Source organism: Lepisosteus oculatus, chromosome 14 (assembly GCF_040954835.1).
Source record: "Lepisosteus oculatus isolate fLepOcu1 chromosome 14, fLepOcu1.hap2, whole genome shotgun sequence".
NCBI lineage: Eukaryota > Metazoa > Chordata > Actinopteri > Semionotiformes > Lepisosteidae > Lepisosteus > Lepisosteus oculatus.
In genome coordinates this window covers 43,401,075-43,423,955 of record NC_090709.1, presented here as the reverse complement: position 1 = coordinate 43,423,955, position 22,881 = coordinate 43,401,075, and the positions used below count along the sequence as shown (strand labels likewise).

General features: G+C 42.5%; 1 protein-coding gene across 1 annotated transcript; it reads left to right on the top strand.

Annotated features, from left to right (window-relative positions):
* Positions 1–2,591: 2,591 nt before the first annotated feature.
* LOC138243255 (zinc finger protein ZFP2-like) lies at positions 2,592–9,872 on the top strand. Its single transcript, XM_069198786.1, has 2 exons — positions 2,592–3,170; positions 6,588–9,872. Exons 1-2 carry the CDS (start codon positions 2,783–2,785, stop codon positions 8,639–8,641), a joined length of 2,442 nt encoding a protein of 813 aa, XP_069054887.1. The 5' UTR covers positions 2,592–2,782; the 3' UTR covers positions 8,642–9,872.
* Positions 9,873–22,881: the final 13,009 nt, after the last annotated feature.

The window sequence follows — 22,881 nt, the reverse complement described above, 5'->3', positions numbered from 1 at the left end:
CAGATGGATTGAGAGTGTGCTTTCCAACTTTTGTGTAACATTTTCTTTTGATAAGGCAGAGTTGTCTTCACAATCTGGATTTTATTAAAAGGAGTGACATCAGTGTAAAACAGCTTTCCTTCTTGGGGAACAACGGTTGTGTTCCATATTTCTTATTATTTTAGTTTCAGGATCGCAATTTAGTGTGAAACATAAAAGCCAGCTGGAAAATCTGTTACACGTCATTTACAATGGCCTTTTAACTAATAGCCCGTGCAGGGATCAAACCCCAACTGTTGGTATGAGTTGCGTAAGGCTCTGCAACATGCACATGAGAAACTAACCTCTGCTTCTTCATTATATACACAGCGATATTTGCAAGCTTACTGCCCCGTACAGGCTCTGTATTTGATTGCGGTACAAGACCGCCCGTGGAGAAATGAAGTGAGGAGGGTGTGTACATTAAAAGGCTCAGCGTCCCTGGGAGGGCTCAAAACACCACCCTTTTGGTTAACACCCGAGCCACAAAGACTCATGTACAGCTTAACACGTCTCGGTCTTAGTGCAAGTGATACACTCCATAAACGTTTCGGAGATTCATTTGTTTTTAAAGGAAAATCACCAACAGCGGCCGAGATTTATTGGAGTTTTTTTATTCTATACTGCGATTTCTGAAGGGTACCCTGTGAAAATACGAGTTTTGACAAGAAGGGATGGACATATAAGGTCAGAAGGCTGGGGAACTGGACCTTATGGCGAAGGCTGCAGGTTCAGCAGCAGAACCTGTTCAGTATCAGTTGACTCCCATGTACTTAAAACACTCAACTTCCGGATTTAGAGTCAGACGTGCTACCGTTGCACCATGGGGTCCTTAATGAAAAAAAAACAATCAGTGTTCCTGGATCTGTTGTCGAGAACAACACCTGCTCAAGAGCTGCGCAGCAAGAATAAAATGTGGTCTGGGAAGAAGAGACTCTCTTTGGAAGAGCGGCGCTCCTCACAGGAGGAAAAAAAATTCGCGACGCTGATGGGGGCTTAAAAGTAACTCTTTGGCGTGACCTCGTGGCTCAACGGAAGCGCGTCTGACTTCACATCAAAAGGCTACGTCGAGGTTTTTCAGGTTCTGCTTATGCTTAACACGGAATTCACACCATGCAGTTGAGTTCTATCTGTACACCACATAGATGATCTGAACAAAATAGAGTAATACAGATCACGCATTTAGTAGCTCACGCAGCGAATACCCTTGAATACAGGAGAAAAGGCACGGTTCACATCTGCGAATCATCACCTCCGTCTTTAGAGACAGCTACATCAGATCTCAGTTTCAGATCTCCTTTATTACAGAGTAAAACAAACCTGAAAGTTGAAGATTTTAAGGACACTTGTGTTTTATTGAAGAGTGTCTTAAACCTGAAAATGTAATTTGAAAAAAAAAACCGCTATTAGACATTAGCTGGTGCCTTTTGTAACGATTTGTTATTTCATGCTGGAAAACAAAGGAAACAGACCCAACGTTCGCTTTCAGGTGCGGTTCATTACATAATCTATTACTGAAGAGCCTGATTAAAATTTACACGAACCAGCTAGAAGTCGAACCTACAATCTTAAGATCCGAAATCAGATGCGTTATTTATTAAAACTCTAGTATATCACATAACCTGAATTCCCCCATAGTGTGCTCAGCGCCGCTACTAGTAATACACCGCCCCGATTTCAAAGTGAGAAACATGTGTTTTCTGATTTATTATGAGTTTTATAATATAATATATATTTAAATCAGACAAGGGGTTTATATTTCGCACTGAAATTCCGATTGATTGAGAATTCAAAGAAAGACTGTTTTCTTCCACAATACCGTGAAATTATCACATCCACCAGACTCTCCAAGTTCTCCAGACCTTGCTGGGTGAGCATTTGCTCCGTTAAATAAGGTCACGTATCGTGTTAAATCATTTCTTCTCAACACCACAGTTCCTGGTGCACGTTTTCTCTATGAAAAAAGACATTTTTCCCCTTGCACGATTTCTCGTTTTTTTATCAAAGCGTACAGAAAGAAGATAGAAGTAGAAACAGTGTCGCAAAAGAACTCTGTCGCTGTTGGGATATGTCAAACGCATTGAACATGAAAAATGCTAGATAAAAGTCATTTTCTCTTCGTTTCTCAGTGTCGGGGCTGCTACAGTACATCAGGAAAATAAAGTATATGCTCAATAGAGGGGTTGTCATATTTTGTCTGATAATCAAACATAAAAAACAATTATGGAATATGGACAAATTCAAACAATTTATGAAATATGAAATAGAAATCTTGCTTATCAGTGCAGAAGAAATACTGCCAGTTGGCAAGAAACGACAGCATTGTTTTTCTCTAACCAAAAACCTGCATAGGGAGATCAAAATCCACTTGAAAAAACGGCTAAGGTCGCAGGTGATTCACTCCTCTTGACTAGGTCGCGCTAGGAGGTGCAGAGAAGTTTATATCCGGCTGAAGAAACTCCTCTTTCTCAGCTCCGCTTCTCTATTGTTTTGAAGCTGTGGCCGCGCTAACAAATGACGTCATTATACTGCGCGACTCTGCATGTATTTCACCCACGTGTGGACGACTGAATAATTTTCTTTAAAGAAAGTTGTTGTTTTTCTTTAAAATAACTTCAGGTTCTGAATACGTAACGTCTTGTCGACTGTGTTTATGCTTGAACAGAGCACAGCCCTGACAACAGGATCTGTGAAGAATAAAAAATAAGTTGTTCTGTTTAAACTCCGGAAGTCAGCCTTTGTTTCTGACCGACTCTGAAGAAGGATGGCGGAGTGCTTGTTAAATCTGCAAACCCAGCTTGACTCTTTCATGCACGTTTTGCTCAAATCGATCGTGTATGAAGTGTCAGAAGTTTTTGGAAACAGGATGTGTGATTCGGAGGACGAGTTTCAAGACAAACTCCGCAGCGTCTCCCAGATCCTGGTGAGACGGGCCGTGTTTAAAATCACACAGTGTGTGGAGGACAGTGTCGGGAGTGAAATGGCGCAACTGAAGAAGGAAAACGAGAGCCTGAAGTGGAGATTGCAGCTGAGGGAGAAGGAGTCGGGAGCAGGAGGAGATCAGGAACGGACAGACAGTGTTGGACACACGCTTCCCTGTGAAGTCTCTGCAGAAATAAAAGAAGAAATGGACACAGAACTGCAGCTCTCAGGTCAGTGTGGTGACTTGTATGAAGTCAGTATGTGTGTTTAAAACCAGTGTCTATAACTTCCTCACTGGTGAGATTTTTTAAATAACAAACTTTATTTTAAAGAAAACATCTCGCAAGAGTAAACATTCTCGTTATCTAACAAACTATCAAACTGTCATCAAAAAACTTTCCTCACTGGTGAGAATATAGTGGAAAGATGCAGAGTGAAGTGGGAAAGACTTGTGTGATGTAGCAACGGGATTCTTTACTGGAAACTGAACTGTTTTGTCCGGTTACGGTGCTGAAAACACCACGTTCACATTTAACAATTGTTCCACTGAATCAATTTGTAACCCAACATCATTATGAAACAACATTTATAAATATTGTATTTACGTTGTATTGGTCTAGATTTTATATGTATACCAATGATTGTGTATATAAAAATTATTTCAATTGTATTACCGTCCTCCACGGTCTGTGTCTGTATTAACTCGTCTGGAATATTGATCCAGTGTGTCTGTATTAACCTCTCTCTCTAAGTGCATTGTTTATGTACTGTACTGTGCAGTAAGTGTGTGTGAATCAACCCCCCTCTCTCTCAGTGCAGTGTTAATATACCGGAGTGTCCAGTCAGTGTGTCTGTATTAACCCCTCTCTCAGTACAGAGTTAATGTACTGTAGTGTTCAGTCAGCATGTCTCTATTAACACCTCTCTCTCAGTGCAGTTTTAATGTACTATTATGCCCAATCACTGTCTGTATTTACCCCTCTGTCTTAGTGTAGTGTTAATGTACTGTAATGTGCAAGCAGTTTGTTTGTTAACCCACCTCTCTCTCTCAATGCATTGTTTATGTGCTGTAGTGTACAGTCAGTGTCTGTATTAACCCCTCTCTTTCAGTATAGTGTTAATGCACGGTAGTGTCCAGTCAGTCTGTCTGTGTTCACCCCTCTCTCTTAGTGCAGTGTTGATGTGCTGTAGTGTCCAGTCAATGTTTCTGTATTCACCCCTCTCTCTTAGTGCAGTGTTGATGTGCTGTAGTGTCCAGTCAATGTTTCTGTATTCACCCCTCTCTCTCAGTGCAGTTTTTATGTCCTGTAGTGTCCAGTCAGTGTCTGTATGAACCGCTCTCTCAGCAGTGTTAATGTACTGTAGTGTTCAGTCAGTGTATGTATTAATCCCTCTCTTTCTCAATACCGTGTTAATGTACTATAGTGTCCAGAAAGAGTCTGTATTAACGTCTCACTCAGTGCATTGTTAGTGTGCTGTAGTGTCCAGTCAGTGTCTGTATTAACCCCTCTCTCTCAGGATAGTGTTAATGCTCTGTAGTGTCCAATCAGTGTGTCTGTGTTAACCGCACTCTCAGTGCAGTGTTAATGTACTGTAGTGTCCAGTCAGTCTGTCTTTATTCACCCCTCTCTCTCAGTGCAGTGTTAATATACTGGAGTGTCCAGTCAGTGTGTCTGTATTAACCCCTGTCTCTCTCAGTGCAGTGTTAATATACTGGAGTGTCCAGTCAGTGTGTCTGTATTAACCCCTGTCTCTCTCAGTGCAGTGTTAATATACTGGAGTGTCCAGTCAGTGTGTCTGTATTAACACCTGTCTCTTTCAGTGCAGTGTTAATGCATTGTAGTGTCCAGAAAGTGTCTGTATTAACCTCTCTCTCAGTACAATGTTAATGTACTGTAGTGTCCAGTCAGTCTGTCTGCATTTACCCCCCCCCCCCCCCCCCCCCCGACCACTGTTAATGTACGGTCTGTATAAATGCCTCTATCTCAGTGTAGTGTTAATGTACTGTAGTGTCCAGTCAGCATGTCTGTATTAACCCCTTTCAGTGCAGTGCTAATATGCTGCAGTGTCCAGTCAGTATGTATCTATTAACACTTCTCTCTCAGTGCAGTGTTAATGTACTGTTATGTCCAATCAGTGTCTGTATTTACCCCTCTGTCTCAGTGTAGTGTTAATGTACTGTAGTGTGCAGTCAATTTGTCTGTTAACCCACCTCTCTCTCTCAGTGCATTGTTAGTGTGCTGTAGTGTCCAGTCAGTGTCTGTATTAACCCCTCTCTCTCAGTATAGTGTTAATGCTCTGTAGTGTCCAGTTAGTCAGTGTGTCTGTATTAACCCCTTTCTCTGATTGCAGTGTTAATGTTCTGTAGTGTCCAGTCAGTCTGTATTCATCCCTCTCTCTCAGTGCACTGTTAATGTAAATGTAATGTGATTGTGATATTATTACAGTAGACTTACTTTTTACATGGTAGTTAGGTTTCTGACAAAGCTAAATCAGAACACCCCCTTATACCCACTTATTCCGCTGTTTAAACAACCCAAATTGATCGTCAGTGTACTAGTACGCGTGTGTGTAGTTTAAAGCTTTTTAGATCACATGGCCTCAGCTATCACTACTATGCTGATGATACTCAAATATACATCCATACCAAACCTGACGCTGATGTGTCTGTCTCTATTCTATTTAGTTGCATCTCCCATATAAAATCTTGGATGACTCAATATGTCCTTCATCTTAACTGTGACAAGACTGAAGTCATGCTTATTGGCACCACCCATCAACTTTGTAAAACCAATGCTGTAACTCTATCTGTAGATTTTCTTATACTTGAGCTTCAGTCTATATTGAAAAACTTGGGGATGATATTTGACGTTTGACCCATATGTGCAGCATGTTGTCAAAACATCTTTCATTCACTTCAAAAATATTGCTCCACTACGCCCTATGTTATCACTAACTGTGGCTGAAAAGAGTTGTCTAATCTTGGATCGACTACTGTAACGCTCTACTCTCTGGGGACTCTAAATCCACATTGAACAAACTTCAGTATGTCCAAAATTCGGCAGCCAGAATCCTGACAAAGTCTAGTGCAAGTGTTCACATTACTCCTATCCTGGAGTCCTTGCACTGGCTTCCTGTCAAGTTGCATGTCGACTTAACAATCCTCCTGCTCACCTATAAGGCTCTCCATGGCTTGGCACCTCAGTACCAGTCTGGGTTATCACCCTACTCCCCACCTCACAACCTTCGCTCTTCTAATTGTGTTCTCCTATCTGTCCCCAAATCCGACTACAATCAATGGGTGACATGGCCTTCTCCTGTTATGCCCCCAAGCTCTGGAACTCTCTCCCCAAGGATATCAGAGAGTCACCTTCTCTAAACTCCTTCAAATCCAGACTCAAAACCTTCTTTATTAGAAGACCCTTCATTGAACTATTCTTTACCCCTCTGCTCCTACTGTATTTAGTACCACCATCTACTGTCTCCTCTAACTGTGTGTTCTCATCATGCTTATTTTGTGTATTTTTTGTTGTTGGCACTCTGTAAAATGCTTTGAGAAGCCACCTTTAAAGGCGCTATATAAAATAACTTTTTATTATTATTATTATTATTATTATTATAAAGATTTTGTCTTGTTCTGTTTACAGGCTCAGAGGCCAGTGCTCTCTCTGAGGCTGGGGAAAGGGCTCCTCTTGAACAGAAGCACAGTGAGGAGGAGTGGGGCTCCAGTCTGATGCAGGAGACAGAGCTCACTGCTCCAGAAGGGAAAAAGACTCTCAGTGAGCAGCACACAGAGAGCAGACAGATTGTTGAGGTTCTGGACTCTGTGCCCATGATGAAGATGGAGTCTGAGAGTGAGACACCTGGGCTCTTAGTATGTGATGATTTTACAAAGAAGATGAATAATCTGGACTCGAACAATATTACACAAGGTTGTAATGAACTGGGCTGTGTCTCTGTACAAGAGCACAGTGAAGAACTGGATGTCTTTAATCTTACAGAGCAGGACATGGAGCCCCAGTTGATTGACTGTGCAGAGCAGCAGACTGATGTACCTGGTGAAGAGAACATTGTAGAGATACAGCACCGAGAGGAGAGTCAGTACAGGGAGGAGCAACATCAGCTCCTACAGGGCTTGATAATTAGGCCTTGTTCTGTTCAAGTGGAGAGACTGTCATTGCACAGTCTCAAACAATCATGTAATCCGTTAGCATCTGATGACTTTACACACAGGTTTAATAATCTGGTTACTGAGAAAATTGTTGAAAGTTTTAATGAACTGGAGAGTGTGTCTGTTCTTGGGCAAAGAGAGGAACAACTGAATGAACTGGGCGGTTTTAGTCTCAGAGAGCTGGAGAAGGAGCCCCAGATGATGGGACATAATGAAGAAAACAAATCTCACTTTCATCACACAGAGCAAGACCATTCCATGGAGCATTTGCAGAATAAGAGACCACAGGACGATCAGGGGATGAGGAAGAATCACTCAAGGCCTTGCTCAGATGGAGTGGACAAACTGCCATTATGGCACAGGGAGGAGCAGCGTTTCTGTCAGTCTAGCATTTCAAAACCCTATCAGCACCTTCACACAGGAGAGAGACCTTTCAGCTGTAGTCAGTGTGGGAGGAGTTTTAGTCAGTCACATGACTTAAAAAGGCATCAGTGCATTCACACAGGAGAGAGACCATTCAGCTGCAGTCAGTGTGGGAAGAGTTTTAGTCGGTCAAGTAACTTAAAAACCCACCAGCGCATTCACACAGGAGAGAGACCGTTCAACTGCAGTCAGTGTGGGAAGAGTTTTAGTCAGTCAAGTAGCTTAATTATCCACCAGCGCAGTCACACAGGAGAGAGACCATTCAGCTGCAATCAGTGTGGGAAGAGTTTTAGTCGGAAAAGACACTTACAGTCACACCAGTTCATTGACACAGGAGAGAGACCTTTCAGCTGCAGTCAGTGTGGGAAGAGTTTTAGTCAGTCATATGACTTAAAAAGGCACCAGTACATTCACACAGGAGAGAGACCATTCAGCTGCAGTCAGTGTGGGAAGAGTTTTAGTCGGTCAAGTAACTTAAAAACCCACCAGCGCATTCACACAGGAGAGAGACCATTCAGCTGCAGTCAGTGTGGGAAGAGTTTTAGTCGGTCAAGAAGCTTAATAGCCCACCAGCGCATTCACACAGGAGAGAGACCATTCAGCTGCAGTCAGTGTGGGAAGAGTTTTAGTCAAATAAGCCACTTACAATCACACCAGCGCATTCACACAGGGGAGAGACCATTCAGTTGCAGTCAGTGTGGGAAGAGTTTTAGTCATTTACAATTTTTAAAACGACATCAGCACATTCACACAGGAAAGAGACCATTCAGCTGCAGTCAATGTGGGAAGAGTTATAGTCAGTCAAGTAGTTTAATAGTCCACCAGCGCATTCACACAGGAGAGAGACCGTTCAGCTGCAGTCAGTGTGGGAAGAGTTTTAGTCAGAAAAACCACTTACATTCACACCAGCGCATTCACACAGGAGAGAGACTTTTCAGCTGTAGTCAGTGTGGGAAGAGTTTTAGTCACTCGCACCTCTTAAAACGACATCAGCGCATTCACACAGGAGAGAGACCATTCAGCTGCAGTCAGTGTGAGAAGAGTTTTAGTCAGTCAAGTGACTTAAAAATCCACCAGCGCACTCACACAGGAGAGAGACCGTTGTAGCAACAAGGTTTATTAAAATACAAGAATTAAGTTTGCTGCTCCCTTGCCACTCCCTCTCTCCTTCACCTCAGTGGTGCTTGATAAAGAGTCCATTCAATATGGTTCACAATTAAGGTGTTTTTCTAGCCGATAGAGTGTCCTGCTAAGGAACAGCTCCCAAAAGCTGGTACACATCAACCACCTTAACAAATGTCATTTCTAGTGACTAAAAGTCTGAGATTCCAAGGGAAAATGTCATTCAAAGTTGGTTTATGACCCTAAGGTCAGAGTGCATTGTTACTCATCATCAGCCAATCAGGAACTGGTAGGGCAGGTTAACCCCACGTGGGTCTCTGATCCCCATGAAACTTTCAACCAATGAGCGACCTGCAGTTCCTCCAGGTAAAAACAGGCAACAAAGAACCCCTGGGCCGGCTGGACACCTCTCGAGCACAGTTCCCAAGAGCAGGACATTCTCGCAGCGCGCCTGCTGGACTTTCAGCCTTGGAGCACCTCCTGAACATCCTCCGACTCGGTCCAGACCTCCACATAACGGCCACTGTGTCCGAGTGGCAGGACTTTCCTTTGTTCTAAGAGTCGAGGGCGAAAGTTGCCAGCATGTAACCAAAGGATCCACCCGAAGTTAGCATCAGCAGCAAGCCTCATGAACAGGTCGGAACTGTGGACAGCTGAATAAGAATTCAGGACTAGCGCTTCATCAGGAACAAACCGGTCTTCATCCTGACCTGCTGGGACCTGCAGTCACTTTTCCTCCTGTGCACAAACTTTGCTAGTTTCAGCCAACACTAACTAGCTGGTCTTCAGAGAGCCCACTGCTAGAGCATTGCAGGAATCTCTCCCACGATGTCGCAAGCTGCACTGAGCACTGCCTGGCACAGAGCCAGAGAGTGCCGATTGGACACAGGAACAGCCTGCCACTGCTTCTTTGTGTCCACGGGAGATCTGAATTCCCACAGATTGGATGAGTATTCAACATTCTGCATTACAGCTCGAGAATTCAATTGTTATCCCAACCAGTTGATATCAATTTAATTCCTATGAGTAATGTTCTTGTTTTGAGTATCTAGTGTAGAAGTTGTTATCCAAGTTCATTTACGAAACGGTCTAAATGAATGATATACTGAATGTATGTCCTCTTGGTAATTGTAACTCTTCATGATTAAATATATACCTTTTGTATCCTGCTAATCCTCAAGATAAGATCTGTTATGTTTATATGCACATTTTATGTATTAATAAATATATCCTCGTGTATTAGTACCCGTGTGTGTGCGTTGTTCGAGTTATCCCGCAAGGCTGGATTCTAATCCCATCAAAAGAATCATTTTGTGACTTACTGCCACAATTAATAATTGTCCCAGTAAATGCCCAAACCCCTACATTACTGGTGCCTCTTGAGAGAATACTTCAGGTGTTACCCCAGTGTCCTGGCCAAATTTCTCATTGGCCCTTAATAATAATAATAATAATAATAATAATAATTGCTTACACTTATATAGCACTTTTCTGGACACTCCACTCAAAGCGCTTTACAGGTAATGAGGACTCCCCTCCACCATCACCAATGTGCAGCATCCACTTGGATGCCATAGTGCGCCAGAACGCTCACCAAACATCAGCTATCAGTGGGGAGGAGAGCAGATTAATGTAGCCAATTCATAGAGGGGTTTTAGTAGGAGGCCATGATTAGTAAGGGCCAATTGGAAATTTTGGCCAGGTCACCGGGGTTACACCCCTACTCTTTTCGAGAAGCGCCCTGGGATTTTTAATGACCACAGAGAGTCAGGACCTCGGTTTTACGTCTCATCCGAAGGACGGTGCCTGTTTACAGTAAAGTGTCCCCGTCACTATACTGGGGCATTAGGACCCACATGGACCACAGGGTGAGTACCCCCTGCTGGCCCCACTAACACCTCTTCCAGCAGCAACCTTAGTTTTTCCCAGGAGGTCTCCTATCTAGGTACTGACCAGGCTCACACCTTCTTAGCTTCAGTGGGTTGCCAGTTGTGAGCTGCAGGGTGATATGGCTGCTGCCTTACCCATCATGGCCTCCTAATAACCCCCATCTCTGAACTGGCTTCATCACTCTACTCTCCTCCCCACTGAGAGCCGGTGTGTGGGGAGTGGACTGGAGCATCATCATCCAGGTGGGGCTGCACACTGGTGGTAATAGTGGGATCCCCATGACCTGTAAAGAGCTGCACACTGGTGGCGGTAGTGGGATCCCCATGACCTGTAAAGAGCTGCACACTGGTGGGGGTAGTGAGATCCCCATGACCTGTAAAGAGCTGCACACTGGTGGCGGTAGTGGGATCCCCATGACCTGTAAAGCACTTTTGAGTGGAGTGTCCAGAAAAGCGCAATATATATAACACCTCCGGCTGATGAATCTAAGGTAGAGAGAGAGAGAGAGAGACAGAGAGAGATCAGGCAGGAGAAATGGAGGAGAGAGGTGATTAAACTGACCCATGTGGCCTCCCACAAACTTAGCCCCTCAGTAGTCCAGGGGGACAGCAGAGGACAGCAGAAGCCCTATGAAGCTTCAGTCACAGTCAGGGAGACACACACACACACACACAGGTGGGGCTGGACAACACAGGATGTTAAAATTGCCCTTTCCCCACCCCAGCCACCCTTTGTGTAAAGAAGCGCCTTCCCTGTCCCGTCCCGACTGGAGGATCTCATCCAGCTGTGTCTTGCGAGGTGCCAGACGATCCTCTTCAACACCCCAGCTGGGCAGCTTGTTCCCGACCCCTGCCACCCTTTGTGTAAAGTAGCGCCAATCGTTCTCCTTTCCAAAACGCACACCATCTGAGTGTCCACTCCTGCCCCCTGATTCCCGTTTCACTGCTGTTTCTGGAATACGACTAGCGAATCTCCACCAGGGGAGAGTGTACGTACACACACGCACACGCACAAACCCGTTTCATGTACATGACCAGATCTTAATATTCGTCTAATCCCCCCCCCCCCACGTATTCCTCTACTGCAGGTGGCGAAGACTTCAGCAACCTCGGTCTTTCTATGACGGCAACATCCTGTTCACAGATGCCCCAGTACAGTTCAGAAAGGCGCGTTCGTACACAAGGGTACCTGCTGCAAAACACAAAACCACGCAATGTTCCACCCGCACGCCGCCATAGTTCACACCTTGGTGAGAATGCTGCATGCGATTTTACTCGAAAAGACATCGCTGCTCTGGGACCACATAGCATACATTTCTGTGCTGAAAAGAAGGAATAAGTCACTAGATCTCTTTATTCTCAAACAGAGGAGAATGGGGGGAATGTGATACAAATTTTCCAAATCCTTAAAGGTCACTGGCCAAGTCAGTCCAGCTGGCTTCTTCAGAGTGAATACTGAATTGTGGACCAGAGGGCACAGAGGAAGGGCATTTCAGACAGAGAGTAGGCGGTGCTACTTTGCAAAAAGGGGGGTGGAGGTGGGAAACAAGCTGCCCAGCCCTGTGGTTGAAGCAGATACCCTGGCTTCTCTCCAGACACAGATGGATGGGACCTTCCAGTCAGGACAGGAGGCACATCTTTACACAGTGGGGGGTGGGGGTGGGGAACAAGCTGCCCAGCCCTTTGTTTGAAGCCCATACCCTGGCTTGAGATGAGCTCCTCTAGTCAGGACAGGAGGCACTTCCGTACACAGAGAGGGGTGGGGGTGGGGAACAAGCTGCCCAGCCCTGTGGTTGAAGCCCATACCCGGGCTTCTCTCCAGACACAGTAAACAGTAAACTCTCTGCTTACATCTTTTTTTTTCCCGTTTACAACTGTGTTTTTTGTGCAATAGATGCCAGGGACTTGTGCAATATATTTATAATGTGCAATACAACTTTTTGTGTACTGTTCTGGTTTGTTCTTTGTATATTCTGGACTGTGAGCGACTCTTCTTTGTGCACTTCTCACTGACTAGACTGATTGGATTGGATTGTTGTATTATTGTATCATTTTGTTACATGGTCACTGCATTGACAGTGCTGCTGTCGAAGTGCAATTTCCCTCACGTGATCAATAAAGTATCTATCAGTTAACACGTAACAGGTTTAAATTCCCTGCTGAAAAGAGAAGAAAGAAAACACAACGTTTCGACCATGGAGCCTTCTTCAGGTTCGACTCGACTACAGACTCCACACAGAAGGATCGCCGCCTAGTACTCGACCACTCGGGGAAGTGAAAACGGGGCCCCCGGGTGGCAGCCGTAACACCCCCTGGTGACACGCCACACCGTCTCTGTCTGCGACTCAACCCCGCTCTCCCAGGCGGGGCGCCAATGAAAGTGTGTCGACGCGTTAGCGCATTATCTTCCCGCACCGGTGCGAGCTGACCACTGCGGAAAATCTCTTCTGAAAAGTGTCGACACTTGAAGCCCGACGTTCAAACACGAAAAATCCCTGCCGTGATCTATCGACAACCGGCGCTCGGCGAGCTCGGCGGCCAGGGGCTCTGGCAGCGGCGACGGAAATGCCGATCTGCGTCTTGGAAATGACGCGCCCACCCCCCTCCTGACCCGCTCCCCTACTGCTCTTACCGCGTGTTACAACACGCAGCCCCGCGCCCCTGCGTGACCTCACATTTCCACCCACCCACCCCAGTCTTCCTCGTCTCGCCACCTGGAGCAGGCCAAGCGCCGTGCGTCACGTTGTCAACCAGAGTTTCGGAGTCCAGCGAGCCACCGGGGTAAAGTTAGCTTGAAGTTTGAAAACGATTTTGGCACGCCTGTAGCGTTTATACGAAACCTCTTAGAGTTGCGAGAATACTTGCTTTGTGTATAAAATACATTGTGAATGCTTTCTCAGCACGCACACACACGCGCACACACACACACACACAGAGGAAATGCCTCTTCTTTACCAGCGAGCTGACTGGAAGTCGAGAGCATGTAAGAGTGAGGGCTGGCGGCGAACCTGTTTTCTTTCTTTTTTTAATGCAAAACCAAAAAGAAGGATCTGAACACGAGCTGTTTAATGCACTGGGCTCTGGGGCTGGGTGAAAAAGGGGGGGGATTTTTTTTAACACAATAACGTGCTGCTACTATGATTCCTGCATTTTCTATAGATTCTACGCGCTCCTTCCGTGTGAAATGAAACACCCAATGTCGCGACAGGCTCTGCTGCAGGAGAGACGGGCTTCAGTTCTGTTTAAAACAAAAAAATACCTGCCTGTAGGAGACTTTCGCTCTGCAGAAGAGCTTTGTCATGGTCTAAGCAGTCAGGATGTTACTCTGTGGTTTTTAAGGCGCTGTTCCGGGGGGTCTGCAGTAATTGTTCTCGCTTATTGTGGGCTCCTTCCTGTTCCTTACTTTTTGACGTTGGAAAAAAAACTTAAATTCCCCCCCAGAGAATCGTTACTTCTTGTTACTTTTGAGCCGCTGGCAAGATGTCATATGAAAAAAAGGAGCACGTGTTTATCTGTGTTCATCTGTGGCTGAAAACGGGTAGTTTGGACGTGTACCAAAACAAAACCGCCCCTGCTTTAACGCTTATCACGTGGAAATGCAAAAGGACTGAACCTCCAATTAAAACGTGAAAAATAAACATGATCGATGTATGTAAACAAAATGGGCTTTCTTGTGCGCAGAAAACAAACAACAAATCACTCCTGTCTGTCTTGTGGGGTCGTGAGTGGTTAATTGGTTCCAGGGGCTCACCCAGCTGTGTCTGGAGAGAAGCCCGGGTATGGGCTTCAACCACAGGGCTGGGCAGCTTGTTCCCCACCCCCACCCCTCTCTGTGTACGGAAGCGTCTCCTGTCCTGACTAGAGGAGCTCATCTCAAGCCAGGGTATGGGCTTCAAACAAAGGGCTGGGAAGCTTGTTCCCCACCCCCACCCCCCTTTTTGCAAAGTACAGATGCAGCCATTCAAAGTGAGCGGTACAGACACCGCGGTACAGATACCGCAGGTATGATGACACGGGGTACCGCGGTGCGTGATTGGTTGACCGACAGGGGCACTCGTGGTCCGTTGGTCTGTCGTAGAAAGACTTACTGTAAACGTCTTTACTGTGCCCGTTGTAGATATTGAATTTTACCACTGAAGGGAAATCTTAGTAGCTGAGCATAAAAAGAATAGGAGCATACTGTAACGCGTGTGAAGGCCATAAACGATATTAATTTTGGAACGTAAACATACAGTATATGGCTGGTCTTGGTACTTTAAAGAAAAAAATACACACCGGTATTCCATTTCTCCCTAAACATTGTAAGCTTCGAAGTCTTTAACTAACGTGATACCGGAGTCAACAAGCATACTTTTAGAATTTGATTAAAAGGGAATATAATATGGAATCGCGTATCTAAAGAATTTAATAACGGTATGATTATATCCGTGTACTGCGGCAGGGCTGTGTAGGGCTGTTTCGCCTGCCTGATCATGCGAGCTGTCTTGTAGCCTACTGGTCTAGGTGCGTGGCTGGCAGGTTGTGTGTTTGAATCCAGCTGGTGCTGGACTTTTCATTTTTATTTATTTATTTTTTAATCGCGTAACATAAACATATTGCCGTATGCAAACTGTACTGTATACAGTATGTATATGTATATTTAATGTCTTAACTGTGCCCGTTTAATTGAATTAAAAAAAATTATTTAACACGAACATTAAGCTGTTTACATCTTCCGCCTGAGAACAGTCACCCGTTGCTACCCAACGCAGAATGGTGATTGGCTGACACTATCTGACACCCCTCTGATTGGAGAAAAAAGACGTGCTGGTTTGCTATACATACTGTACCAGGAAGAGGATTTCTTTCTATTCAAAACGTGTATTTTAAAAGTTTAAGAAGTAAAAACCTTACAGCGTACACAGATTTCTAAACTGATCAGGATTGTTATCTTTGTGTTATGCATAATAATGTTCACCGCTCTGTCCAGCAAATTAATAATAAACTTTATTTTATATAGCGTTTTAAACGAATAAGTAATTAGATTGCTCATAAACCTAATCACTTGCTTTTTCTTTTTATTTAGGCTCAGATTTCAACTATAGATCGTATTATTAATAACCATAATAACAACCAACCAACAAAAACAACCATATAAACATAATGGTGGTGCTGGACCTTCCAGTTTTATTTATTTTTTAATCGCGTAACATAAACATATAACCGTATGCAAACTGTACTGTATACAATATGTATATGTATATTTAATGTCTTAACTGTGCCCGTTTAAGTATTGAATATTCATATCTAATTTTACCACTGAAGGGAAATCTTAACATAAACATACAGTATATGGCTGGTCTCGGTACTTTAAAGAAAAAAATACACACCGGTATTCCATTTCTCCCTAAACATTGTAAGCTTCGAAGTCTTTAACTAACGTGATACCGGAGTCAACAAGCATACTTTTAGAATTTGATTAAAAGGGAATATAATATGGAATCGCGTATCTCAAGAAATTAATAACGATATAATTATATTCATGTTGCAAAAGAACTGCAACGGACATAAAAACTCCCTTGCATGGTTTCATTACGACCAGAATCGGTCTTGAGATATTTTTAACTTGATTTACAGTATTTGAGAGGTATGTCTTAACACCGATACTACAGTGCTTAAGTACTGCTCACGTATATGTTTCTAGGTTTATATTATGCATTTCATACGGTCAAATTACTTTTGAGCAACTAATAAGAAGCGCGAAACGGTATGCGTTTTACTTTCGTTTTGTGCTGGAACCCGTGGATTGATTAGAGATATCAAGTACATACAAGTCATTTTTTAAATGTTGTAGTTCGTCTTGAAAAAATGTTACGAGTACATCATCTATCAACAATTACACAGGTTCTGTTTCCATATTGCGGATTTTGGTTACGTAATATTATTTTCTAGATTTCACGTTGTGAATATGATGGGATGTCTGATGGGATGTTTCTAAAAATCCATCCTCTGTAAAACGTCTTCTCTAGTTGTCCTGCATATGTATTCGCTAATGAAGCTGTGTGTTCTGAGCCTGGATCTCTACATTTCTGTATGAACCAGCTTAGAGGGCTAAAGACAACTTGTGTTTAAATTGAGTGTAAGGTAATTTATGCTTCTAAAGTCATGGTCAGTATTATTGTACTGTGCTGTACTGTGTCACATTATTTTATAGCATTTTTATTGCAATATTAAATACGGTGTTTCTGTAGTTTACTGTGTCTATGTCACATGGTCTGTGATTGAAACCTGTAAAACCGGTTTAATTCGTCACAGCCAGCACTCTTCAGGTGTGAGGGTCTTCTGCTCAGAATAAAACGCTAAAATGTTTGTGTATATTCTAATGGTAGTGGGGGCGGGGTGTGTGGGAACAGGTTTGGTTGAAATCGCATTGGAGATCTATGTTCTTCACACCTGAAACATTTTCTCTGAAAGCATTTTCTTCGCAGTTTAACCGATCTTGTTACAGCATGTTACATTTACTATTATTAACCATATTAATTTTAAGTGCTTAATGTAAAATCTTGTAAAAATATATTTTCATTGTTCAAATATACATTAAGTCTGACTATCATATAATAAGTTAAATACAAAACTAAAGAAAAAATAGGGTTAAATATAATTCAAAATATTTTGCTAACAATGTTAACTGTTTATGAATAATAAAATGTATTAACTAAGGAGTAGGATGGCACAGTTGTTAGTATGTTTTTTGTTTTGTTTCTTTTTCATAAATACAACAGTAGTACCTGATGTCTCAGTGGCTTTCAAAATTAAATTATGCATGCAAACCTGTGAACTAGAAAGATAACTAAGATATCCATCCATTATATTCCATAATATCCATGAAATATATGGCGCTGAAATACAGTATGTGTGACGCATAAAAGACACCAAGGGATTGGGTGTGCTCCCATCACAAAAAAAAAACTGCGAACCTGCACTACAGCGACCATAGTACAGTATGGAGACCAAGAGACGGGGTGCTTCTGCCGCCCCAGCTTCCAAAGAGCGAAGGGTAAGCAAATACAGCAGACTTCATCTGAAATACGCGATTACAGCCCATATTACAAGGTATTATTGCCGTTTTGAATTTTAAATTCAATTATAATTATTTCTTTGTAGCCTGTTCTTCAAGAAAACACAGCACGGGCGAAACGATCTACCACCAGGACAGTAAAAAAGAAAGCGGTAAGACGGAAAAAAAGAAAAGTTTATTTTGACTTCTGTTCCCCGACTGATGAATACTACTGTGTGACTTTATTTCTTACATGAATTATGTTATTTTGCCACAGGCCGTGGGTCTCTGCTCTCGGCCACTGGCCAGGGTGCCAACCTGTAGAAACAGCACCTGTATGGAGACATTTCGGCAGCAGCGGGAGCATTACGAAGCATTACTGGGGAGGATTGGGAGGCTAGAGTTCCAGCAGTCAAACAGTTGAGCAGCTGTCTCCCGAAAAGTGCCTCTCCCCACCGCGCAGGCTGCAATGCCTGGCGGAAGCTCTGCCCCCCGCAGAGCACACACCGCCTCAGGACACTCCATCCCGGCCTCTCAGTTCACCACCGCGCAGGAATCTGTTGATGCTGTCCCCGCCGGCTATCTCCCCCCAGGAAGCACAGCGGAATTCACAGATGCCAGTGGGACGAATAATTCTCCCAGATGTCCAACTGCTACCCATCACTCAAGAGATGGAGGGGGGGTTGTACTTGCAGTGCATCGGCATAGACGGGAAAGCAAGAGCCGACCGCTACGCCGCACTCATGTTTCGAAATCTTGTGACTTTTGAAATTTACTGGGGGTGGACCACGTCTGTAAATTTCGATGGGTCCAGAGGCAAAAGTGCCTTGCCTTGCAATCTCCGGGAAACCATTAGTAGCATGGTGAATCGGAGATTCTCAACCCTTACTTTGTGCGACTGGAAAATAATTCGTGATCGGATCAACGAAATGCTTCGTAGAAGGAGGTGCTCTTTTCCTCTCATCTAACAGTCTGTCCACAAACAAAACATTCCTGTTAGACAAGAGGAATGTAAAAAAACAATTACGTTTGTCAATGGAAACCTGTGTGTGTGTCTCTCTCTGCTGGATGTCCCTCTCACTCTCTGCTGAATGAATAAAAGCATTTCTATTAAAAACGCGTTTGCGTTTGTCTGGTATTTACTTTGGTCCCTTTTAACTGTTTTTCCCCATCTACTTTTTTGCTTTGAGATGCCACTTTTAAAGGTGATATGTAAAATAATGTTTTTTATTATTGTTATAGAGAAACATGATCAGATTTTCCCTGGTTCAGAAAAAAAGATCTAAAGTGCTACATCTAACTTTCTTAATTCGATGTATTTAAAGCAGTGAACTACTGTAGATGTAACATAACATTCAGAAATACAATCGAGAATAGTTTTGTGGTGTTTGTTTAGATGAAATGTTCCTAAAACGTATAACGTAACAAAATTAAAGACGATTAAAATCTGTAATCTTTCCACTTGTACTGTATGTCATCGGAAAGTTCCTGCTTTGTGTAAGGATGGTATCAAAAAGTAATCTTAAGTGGTGAGAAAGCTGTGCTCAATGTATTTAAGGGACTTAAAAGTAAAAGGAGATGCTTCATATTGCTTGACTAATTTTAAAAACTAAGTTATAAATGCAGACGCTCCCTCGGTGCCACGCCGGGTGTAAACATCAAAATATACATTCGTCCCGGGCAGAGGCCGAAGAGTGCCCGGCTGGGGTGCGCGGGGAAGAGCAGGACAGGAGTGAAAGTGGTCAGGGCGGGGTTTAGGAAGGCATACAGTCTGGGCAGGTATAGATTACACTTTTCTAAAACGTATTTGAAAAATAAAAACGATTACAATCTAATCCTTCCACGTTTGATCCCAAAATCCCAAGAAAAATAAATCTAAATGGGTAGAAAGCTATGCTGAAAGTTTATTAAGATACTTAGAAGACAAAGATACTGTATCAATTTATGTTGCATTAGCCTGATTATGATTAAAAAAACACATAATTAAACATGCGTTTGCGATTTAAATCAAAACACGATTTAAATCAATATAAATGTTTATATTGTAACGCATGCTGTCCAGCCTCCATTTCTCTATAAAAATTTACTCTATTACACACACACACACAATAGAAGCAGGAAGCAGAAGCAGGGACCGTTGTCAGAAGGGAAGAAGGTGACTATTCATTGTTATCAAAAATTACTTAGAATCGATCACGTTGTGATATTTTGAAATATAAAAGTCAATTGATTGTCCATAATATTGCTATTCTATTTTTTCGAAGAAATGTTTGTTAAAAGGAAAGTCCAGCACCAGCTGGACTTGAACACACAACCCATGAGTTGGTAATCAGGCACGTAGACCAGTGGGCTACAAGGGAAGTCGCATGAAGAGAGAGGCGAAACAGCCCTACACAGCCCTGTCGCAGTACACGACTATAATCATATCGTTATTAATTTCTTGAGATACGCGATTCCATATTATATTCCCTTTTAATCAAATTCTAAAAGTATGCTTGTTGACTCCGGTATCACATTAGTTAAAGTGTGTTAAAATGTTTAGGGAGAAATGGAATACTGGTGTGTATGTTTTCTTTAAAGTACCGAGACCAGCCATATACTGTATGTTTAAGTTCCAAAATTAATATCGTTTATGGCCTTCACACGCGTTGCAGTATGCTCCTATTCTTTTTATGCTCAGGCACTAAGATTTCCCTTCAGTGGTAAAATTCCATATAAATATTCAATACTTAAAGGGCACAGTTAAGACATTAAATATACATATACATACTGTATACAGTACAGTTTGCATACGGTAATATGTTTATGTTCCTAAATCAATCTCTTTTATGAGCATGTGAAAGACATGGTGAATTGATTCTCAAAAATTACTGTACTTTGCATGATTGGAAACAAATGCATGATTGCGAAATGCTGTGGTGTTACTTTTACAAAGAGGGTCAATGAAAAAAAGAATGTTGACCAGGGCAATACTTTGAGTTTACACTTACAGCTCGTCCAAGGTCATTCATTATTACTACTATTAGTAATATCTTCGTTAAAGACTTTGATGGCGACAGCTCAAACATGAGAGGTTGAGCTTTATTAGCTCCACCTTGCGGAAATTCCGGATACTATTATTTTGCTTGCCGTATTATAGGAGAATTTATGGTAACTAGCAGTATTTACCAGTAACTCGCGGTAGACTGCGTACAGCGTACCAGAAAATAATGCGGTATCGCCAACGCATTTTGAATGGCTGCATCTGTATGTTCTAGCAGTCAAACACTAGGGTGTCAGCCGTCTCCAAACAGACCTTCATCTCCTGAAAAGTGCCCCTCCCTGCCACACAGGTTGCTGTACCTGGTGCAATGCGTATCTCCATACAACCCTCCACCCCCAGCAGAGCACACCCCCTCAGGACACTCCATCCTGTCCTCTCTGCTCACCACCACTAATGAATTGGCTGGTGCCGTCCCCACTGTCTCTCTCCCCTCAGGAAGCACCATCTACACAGCAGAACTCACAGATGCCACGTACAGTTCTCCCAGATGTCCACCTTTTGCCCATCAGTCAAGAGAAGGAGGGATTGAATGTGCAGTGTGTCGGCACAGAGGGGACAGCCAGAGCCGACCGCTACACCACTCTTCTGTTTCGCAATTTTGGGACTGGGGGTGAACCACATCCATAAATTTTGACTGGTCCAGAGGCAAAAGGGCTTTGCATTCTCCAGGAAAACATAGGTATGTTGAATTGGAGATTCTCAGAACTTACTTTGTATGATTGGAAACCGATACATGATAGGATAAACAAAATGCTTCAAAGAAAGAGGTGCTATTTCTCTCTGGTTTTAGTCTGTGCAGCAATAAAACAATCAGATTAAACAAGAGAGAGTGCGACATTACTTTTCGTCAATGAAAAAATAGTCTTTTCATGTTTATTTAAGTGTCCTTCTTTCGTTTGGATTGCATTAAACAACTCGGGAGTTATTGTTATGATTACTCTATTATCGAATCCTCAACTCGTTCACTTTTTGTTATTTTGGGGACAATTTGACATGTTGCTTTTAACCGTCGATTCTGTTGAATTCACTCAGTTTGTAATGTAGGGTGTAGGGTAAGTTAAACTTTGATACAGGACAAATGTATTTCCCACAAGCTGTACTGTAATACCATTAAAAGTATACAACATGACACTGTATGCACGTGGCACATCTTTGTTCAACTTAAGAAAAAACAGGACATTTGATTGTTGGTTGCCTTATGTTAAAGGCCAACAATGACACCAGAAAACTGAAAGTTCCTTCCCCTCCCCAAGTAGAACTGTCTAATCTACATAAACACAGTGGGGTGTAACACCTAGCCTAGACTTTGTGAGAAGTATGGAGCTGCGTTGCATTAAAATGGCTGCAATGGAATATACGTAGTAGGCAAAAGTTAATTTCAAGCTGAAAAGAAAAGACTCAACATGTCTCCTCTATACATCTTCCATTTAGACCATCCAATCATTTATTATTAATATCTTCCATATCCCATTAAAATCAGAAAGTTTCTTACGAGTGTAAATTCAACTATTTTCTAATCGCTTTATCCAGGACAGGTAACAGTTTCACCAATACTATTTGGTAACTTTTTACGATTGTCAGACTTCAGAATGCTTCAACTGATGTTTAAAGATATGACATAATGTGCACTGTGTTAAAGAGCTATTGAGCACAGAACATCTTTACACTTGTGAAAAGACTTGCACGTGCAGTTTATTCTTATCTGTGTGAAAACAGGAAATATCGATGGAGTTTCAGAAAGTAAACAGAGGTATAGAACACCATATCTCAGATGTTTAATAAATTCAAGATTGTGAAAACAGTGACAAATCACCCCAAACAAAATACAATTTTAGAATACAAGCAGTTTGAAATTATTAGTTGTTATTAATAAATCACTTAACTTTGAACATGTTGTGATATTTAGAAATAGCAACAAATCAATATATTTTACTATTTTAGTTTTTCAAAAAAATGTTTTTGTTAAAGGAAAACTCATGCCAGGAGCTGGGTTCAAACAAAGCTATAGCTGAAAAGGGCAGGCAGAATGTTTAAGTAATCATGGGTGAATGAGACAAATTGATGCAGATGTTTAGAAAGAAAGTGGACTACAGTAATATTTTGAGCTTACAGCCTATCCAATGTTATTCATTATTAATCTTTCATATCACATTAAAATGAATGTTTTTTTTAATGTAAGAGGAAATACACAATTTGTGTCCTCTATAACACTTCAGTGTACTGTTTAATCAGTTTAATGTTTAACAATGTAATACAA

What these genes read in the sequence shown, in the direction of transcription:
- LOC138243255 (XM_069198786.1), top strand. Translation starts at nt 2,783, where the DNA reads ATGGCGGAGTGCTTGTTAAATCTGCAAACCCAGCTTGACTCTTTCATG. An exon ending in CACAGAACTGCAGCTCTCAG is followed by an intron (nt 3,171 to 6,587) that starts GTCAGTGTGGTG and finishes TTCTGTTTACAG; the next exon opens with GCTCAGAGGCCAGTGCTCTC.